Genomic DNA, 7,987 nt, shown 5'->3' on the forward strand with positions numbered 1-7,987 from the left:
TTTTGTTGTGCTGTAACACCATTGTCCTTGGTTAGGGGAGGGTTGTGCGCTGGCAAACATGTTTAACCCCGTCACATTCTGTATGTCTCTGTCCCAAGTCAGGAGCCTTTATTTCAAAGGTTGTCGTTTGTTGCTGTATACTATACGTTTTTCGTTTGTTGTTTTGGACATAATTCAGGTCGTTTGTTTTCTCGTTTGAATTATTTAACATTTTGTCAGGCCTTTTAGAGATTGCTATGTGTTATGGGTTTTGCTCATTGTTCATGGCCGTACAGTGACCTCTAGTTGCTAACATCTACGTTATTTGGTCTCTGGTGGATAGTTGGTAGTATATTAATATACATTTACTTTGTATCTGTTTTGATGAAAAAGCAGGGAGAGGATTTCTTTATATTAATGGCATTGTTTGATAAAATGAGAGACACACATATTTAAAGTATTTTTCTATTTAATTGGAATAACTTGCACATCGTATGTAACATATCATATATAGTCATACAATTACACATCGGTCACATTGTTTTAAATGATTGGGCTCATAGCATCATAGCTAACCAAGCCAGAATAAAAGCCATACCACCATAAGGTGTTATCATTCTAACTCTCTTGTCCCCTGTCATTGCATTGTAATAGCAGCTCCCAGAAAACACAAGTATTCCTAATGTCAATAAACTTCCAACCTAGAAATAATATATAACAATATTAAAAGACAGCTGAATATGTTCCAATATTATATCCATGTAAAAGGGAAGAATATTTTTGAACTCATCAGGCAACGTAAATTCCTTCGACTTCATTCAAGGAGAAATTCTGGTACAAGAGCGAATGTCGATTTCCTTCAATCTTATTTACATTTCACAAAGTGCAAAACAGCCCAAAAATAATGAATCGGTCCACATACATTTCATTATTATCCGATGAGAACTGTATGCGCGAAAGCGCTTACAACGTTAGACGGAATGACCGAATTATCCGATAATGAATAAATAACACTACATCAGCACAGAATGATTCCATTGTGACGAATAAATCGAACATACAGAAAATTATATGTTTGAATGAAAACATTTGCAAAAAAGGGTAATTTTATTACACCACTGTCCCAGGTTAGGGGGAGGGTTGAGCGCTCACAAACATGTTTAACACCGCCACATTCTTTATGTGCCTGTCCCAAGTCAGGAGCCTGTAGTTCAGTCGTTGTCGTTGGTTCATGTCTGGCATATTTGTTTTTCGTCAATTGTTTTCTCAGTTGAATTGTTTCATATTTTTCATGTCGGGGCCTTTTATAGCCGACTATACGGTATGGGTTTTTCTTATTGTTGAAGGCCGTACGGTTGCTATAATTGCTTACATCCACTTTATTTGAACTTTGGTGGATAGTTGTCTCATTGGCAATCATACCTCATCTCCTTATTAATATATAATATATTACCTGTGCATGGAAACTTAAGAAACGATGAACATGCAGAAACTATATATTTTTGCCTACAGAAATAGAAATACTATGTGATGCCAAATACTGCAATATCATAAGCAGTATTATGATTACATAAAATTGAGAATGGAAATGGGGAATGTTTGCGCTAGACTCAAGCTAGCAGCCATGTATGCATAGAATGTAGCAAAATAATGTGGCAACTTTCTCCATAGACACGATTATGTCACATATCAATTTCCCTTCCCATAGATCATATATATATATTCCATGAGATCCCAATCTTTTGAAAATGAAACTTACCAACACTGGTCGACGTGTAAGTGGAGATCCCAATAGCGCAAGACTATGGATAAGATGCATATGATTTCCCGAATCAAAGATCTGAAAATAAATAACAATCACACAATGAACATAAAGTCAAGTCAGCTTTATAATGAAAATTGCCATATATCATCCTCGCATATAGTAACACCCTTCTGGCGTTCCCTTAAACACTAATTTGTTGATAGTAACAAGTAAGAAAATCAGATCAAATTCAAAAGTACAATTTTGAAAGTCACAGTATGAGATTAATGTTTATATGACATTCATACTTCTTACATATTGCTTTTCTATGTATTATTTAGATATAATACGAGTGTGTTAGATTAGTAGCTCTAGAGTTTAAATTCATGTCCAAGTTCGACCGATTAAAAACTTATACTCAGTTCGATTGTTTAAAATTTAACTCAGCTGGCCTGGAAGTGACCAACTAGAGGCCCTTAAGAGCCGTAATCGCTCACATAGGTCTATGTGCATCTTCAACAATGGACAAAACACACACAAAAATGGTAAACATCGTCAAGAGCAATTATTACAATGAGGATTCGACTAACAATTTTGGACATTAGACTTATTTGTAGATCTTGTCTTGCTGGTCCTTTTTTGTTATATAAAAATTCTCTCTATCTAGTAATACACGTTTCAAGATAACAGCAAATATGAAAAAAATGGACAAAATTTTCATTTAAGGGCAATAACTCCTAAGAGAAGTCGTCTGACAGTTTTGTAAATGGACAGTAGGTAGACCTCAACATTATGAACATTCTGTGCCTTTGTCAGATTTTCTGTATTTATAGCCATTTTCAATATAATAGTCAAAACTTGCATTTTACCCCTATGTTATAATTTTAGTCGTGTCGGTAATGTTGGTTTGCAGGCGTGGTCGTCGGGCATATTTGTAAAACTAGATACCCCAATGACGATAGAAGAGAAGATTTTTGTAAAAGTTAACGGACGACAGACGACCGACGCCAAGCGACGAGAAAAGCTTACTTGGTTCTTTCGGTCTAGTGAGCTTAAAATATATGGATATTATTTGTTCAACATACTGACCTTTTTTCTTTGGGCCATTTCTTTCGATTCGTCGTCTTTAAATCCTATAAAAATATGTCAAACACATGAATAATATAAAAAAAATATGTCAAAAACATTAACAATATAAAATAAAGGCATTGTTTAACAAAAATTGCTGTTGAATTCTGTGTTGTTGAGAAATGACAACAATATGAAAAGGAGAATCCAATATTAATTGCTAATATATTAGTTCCAAGAGTAAATATACGAAAGAGTTAATCGCCTGAAAGAACGGGGATATACCTTTTAAAAACAAATCCCTTTTTCTGACAGGAAAGAGCTTCCTAGACAGTAGACCTTCTATTGTGAAAGGGTATAGAAGCTTTCACACACACGGGTCTAATTTTTAAAGAAAGGACAGAGCGCATTCTGGACACACGAATCTACAGTTATGGGTTGATTAATAATTGATTGTCGGTTAAACGCCACTTTCAACGCTCTTGGTTACATTGTGGTCGCCAGTTTTTATAGGTGGAAGAAGCAAAAGTCAATGGAGAGAACCACAGAACTTCGGCCGGAAAACTGTTAACCCTTGTCAATTAAAATGGGATAGATAGAATGCACCTGTCACGTGCAGGGTTCGAGCTCATAACCTCAGTGTTGACAGTAAATGAACAATTTAGACCACCGAGGCCCCTGATTATACTGTTATGGAAATATTGATTGATTGATTAATTGGTTGATGTTTAATGCCATTTTCAGCAGTAGTGTGCTATTTCGCGTGGCGGTAAGTTTTTATTTGTGATGAAGTCGGAATGTCTGGAGAGAACCACCGACCTTCGGTAGGAAAATGTTATGGAAAGAGAAAGGTTTCTGAACACACGGATCTCCTCTTATTAAAGACAAAGACTTTCAGGACACACGGATCTCCTCTTATTAAAAGGCAAATCCTTTCCTAGGCACACACATCTTTTCTTTATAAAAGGCAAAGACTTTCCTGGATACACAGATTTCATCTGATTAAAGGACAGCGAAGTTCTTTAGCACACAGATATCATTTTTGAAGAAATGACATATAGTAAAAAATTAGGTTCCTTGACACACGGGTCTCTTTTTTCGAGAACCTGGGCACACCGATCTAAAGTTAAATGGAAAGAAAAAGGTTTCTGGACAAACGGATCTACTCTTATTAAAAGGCATAAATGTTCCTTAACACACTGGTCACTGCTTTTTAAAGGACAAAAAGGCTCTCCTGTTATGAAAGGACATAGGGGTTCCTAGACAGACACTCAGATCCCCTGTTATGAAAGGACAAAGATATTGAAGGGAACATACAAACATCCCCTGTTATTAAGGGGTAAAGATGTTCAAGAACCATGCATACAAATACCCCCTGTTATTAAGGGGCAAAGATGTTCAAGGACAATACACACATCCCCTATTATGAAAGGACAGAGATGTTCAATGACCGCAAACAGATCTTCTGTTATGAAAGAAAAAGAGGTTCCTGGACACACATCTCCTGTTATTGGTGGACAGAGGGGTTCATGGACACACCGATTCTTCTGTTCCAAAAGGACAGAGAAGTTCCCGAACCGCTCACAAACGTTTGTTATTAAAGGACAGAGACTGAGAGGTGATCGGGCACGTGTTATATATCTAAATGAACAAAAATATGATAAGTTTATGTCAGTGTTATAAAAGACTAGCACCTGTGGAGGAATCTTATATACGGAAGTATGTCAATAATCTAATTTAAAATAACTGTGTAACTCACATCAGCGATCCACTATTTCGTAAGTATTGTTTATTCTTATAACAATCAGTAAAAATATATAAGTTCCCACAAATATACAATTATATGATATACAAGATCACAATAAAAAAAAGTATACGACAAACTGTGTGTGATATATATTTTAAAGTGCTACGCAGGATATAATGGTTCTAGAGTAATTTCCAAATATTGGGGTTGACTGTGGACAATAATCATCGGACTTAGTAGCACACCAATTATTAGCCGATTCAGTGATCTGTTTTTACAAAAGGTAGATGAAGGATGAAGGATTCCAAATATATTAGGTGCTGTTACAATAAGACTGTTTTAGCAAGATAGAAGAATGTTGATGTATTTCAGACAAAATATATGTGCCATTAAAATGAGAAAAACACATTTTTTTTTCATTTTTTCTTTAAGGATAAAAAAAACTGCTTCTGGCGGCCGTTTTTTCTCTCACCCCGACCGGAACCAAAATGAAGAACGCGTGAAGAGGATCGCACATACATCCTTCCTGTTATTTTTGGTTAAAAATCGATAAAAATATGACATATCTTACATGGGGTTTCAATGGGAACTCCACCATTTACCCCCTCCCCCAGAACAACATTTAACAAGTTAACAGTAAAGAATATCCATGTCATCAACCCTACAGTATATATAAAAGTAACCAAACTTTTCGCCTTGTAGTTCAGACGAGAAGAGTTTTTTAATAAGTTCGCCTACTAGAGTATATTTTTTCTTCTGGCATGTTTTTTGTTACGAAATCGGAAGATCGTTTGAAGAAAACCTTCCATACATCATTCCAGCCAAGTTTGGTTAAAATTGGTTGAATGGTTTCTTGATAATTCAGATAGGAAGATAAAAATGTGGAAAGTTTACGAACGACGGACGAAAACAATGTTTTCCTGTAACGCATTCCTACGACGTCATATCTATTTGGACTACACATAAGCACTTTTTTTTTCATTTCATTAAAGCAAAACTGTAATAAACTTGTTTTTTGGGGTCGTTTTAAGATACAACTGGACTGGACATAGAAATATTCTTACCGTGCGCTCCATAAGCTGACATGGCAACCGCTACAGCACCGGAGAGACCTGCAAGTCTTACAAAGTGTCTGGACTGTCCGATAATCATGGTAGATTCTTTTATAACAATTCTTTCTACAGGTATCTCAATGATGCGTTCTGGGAGGAGGGAAGGAAGTCCGTTATAAAAATCAATCACTCCGCCAATAATGTTAGACATGACAATATTTCAGTCGAACATTATAGGCCTGTCGGAAAACAATTTCGTCAATGACAATGTACAAAACGAAAGAACGAAAGTACATAAGGGAAATAACCAGGATTTCTACGAACCGAAAGTAGAAAAAAATATTGTAGGATAATGTATATGATTAACGTACAGTCGGCTGATGTGAGGCACTCATACGATTTTGAGTTATTAAATTGGGCGTGATGACTAAACTCCTAATGTTATCAGGGTTTAGTCAGGATAAATGTGTTATATATCTAATGTTGTGTACGTTTTCTTAATTAAATTGTACCAAAATAATATAAAAAAAGTACTAAAAGGTGTCACAACCCGCTTTCAGTATTGCAAAGTAAAAAATTAAGATTGTTTGGCACATTAAACTGACGGATTTTAAGACGTTCAAAGAATTTTATCCCATTACATATACCTATTATTTATCCAAGGACAGTTCATTCTGACTTTTTAATTTAAAAATCTGTCTTTAATGCAGAAGGAAATTTTAAGGTTTTGAACTGCCACCTTATAGACAGTGTCTGATTTTTTTAAAAATTGTTTTGCGTCAGGTATATAGCAAACTACACATAAGTATATATATATGGGTTGTTTTAGTCGAGTAATGAAGGGACCTCGGTGGCCAAGTGTGGTATATATACATACATACATTTGTCTACAAATGCGATATGTAACAGAGAACTAAATTTTATTAATTTATAAAAAAACGATTGTAAAGTTGCAAAATATGTTCCTCTATAATTAGATAATCATAGATGAACGCGCTTTACATAACAACACATGAACAAAACTCTACTGATGATCAATGCATTTGCTTCCTATAAGAAACCTAATTCATCTCGCTGTCATATACTTTCTAGTGCTGATGCGGCGTAAAGCAAAAATCAATATATTACAATACGTTTTATATCTGCATCCAGTAAATGTCTAACTACACATTCGTCGGTTCGTCTGACTTGTGCTCTTACAACCGTTATAGCTAGAATAGTTATAAAATATGGCAAAGCTTATGTTGAAAGTGGTATTAACTATTTCTAAAGTTTGAATACTGCTGGAAGTTCAGCTAAAATATATTACTTTGAAGATCAGTTTGTTTCAACTGCGGATGGGAATTTTGTACTCTGTATACAACACTTCCACACATCTCAACAAAGAGAAATTTTTCTATTCAAAGATATGGTTTTCAATAAGGTTCATAGGCGGATCCAGGGGGGGCCCGGGCCCCCCCTTTCGTGGGAAAAATTTGGTTGATTTTATAGGGAATCACTGAAGCATGACTGGAGCGGGGCCCCCCCTTAGGTCAGTCAGCGGGCCCCCCTTATGAAAAGTTCTGGATCCGCCACTGAGGTTGACTGTATAACGATACCTGTTGCAGTCGTTAAAATACCCTTTTCGTTAATAAAATATATGAAAATTCTCAAAATTTTACATGAAAAGAAATATGTTCGCTATGGAGATCAAGGTATACTGCCAATTGATTGGTTTTCCGACAAGAAATGTCTATGCACCTCTCATTACAGATTTTTCTTCTATGAATCATAATTTATTTTAAAATAAGCTCTGTTAAGAATTTAGACCATGCATTTTCATTGTGACTTAGGCGGCGTCAACAATGTAAGGTAAGGTAAGGTCAGTCTCTGGGGATCGAACCACAGTGGTAGGTCAATGATATTTGGTCTGCAGTTGTATAAGCATTGGAACATCTCATTTCCATGGAGATCGTTTGGCCCTACCCCCTTAATCATGGTCTATTGACTTTGAAACTTTTGCTTAGATATGAGAAGATGTGGTATGAGTGCCAATGAGACAACTCTCCATCCAAGTCACAATTTGTAAAAGTAAACCATTATAGATCAAAGTACGGTCTTCAACACGAAGTCTTGGCTCACACCGAACAGCAAGCTATAAAGGGCCCCAAAAATGACTAGTGTAAAACCATTCAAACAGGAAAACCAACGGTCTAATCTATATAAAAAAACGAGAAACGAGAAACACTTATGAACCACATCAACAAACGACAACCACTGAACATCAGGTTCCTAGTTTACATGTATTAGTTTATGATTAGGTCAGTTTAAGGGGAACCATAAGTCAGTGGTAGGTCAATGACATTTGGTATGCAGTTGTATAAGCATTGGAATATCTCATTTCCATGGAGATAAGTT

The 7,987-nt window shown here is 35.8% G+C and overlaps 1 protein-coding gene across 1 annotated transcript; it reads right to left on the reverse strand.

The window, feature by feature from the left end:
* Positions 1 to 430: 430 nt before the first annotated feature.
* On the reverse strand, positions 431 to 5,902 carry LOC127737990 (transmembrane protein 256 homolog). Its single transcript, XM_052248969.1, has 4 exons — positions 5,603 to 5,902; positions 2,813 to 2,856; positions 1,739 to 1,819; positions 431 to 680 (listed from the first exon to the last, which is right to left on the reverse strand). Exons 1-4 carry the CDS (start codon positions 5,799 to 5,801, stop codon positions 537 to 539), a joined length of 468 nt encoding a protein of 155 aa, XP_052104929.1. The 5' UTR covers positions 5,802 to 5,902; the 3' UTR covers positions 431 to 536.
* Between the last annotated feature and the right edge of the window lie 2,085 nt (positions 5,903 to 7,987).

The sequence above is a fragment of the Mytilus californianus genome, unplaced genomic scaffold (genome assembly GCF_021869535.1).
Source record: "Mytilus californianus isolate M0D057914Y unplaced genomic scaffold, xbMytCali1.0.p SCAF_4, whole genome shotgun sequence".
Classification (NCBI taxonomy): Eukaryota; Metazoa; Mollusca; class Bivalvia; order Mytilida; family Mytilidae; genus Mytilus; species Mytilus californianus.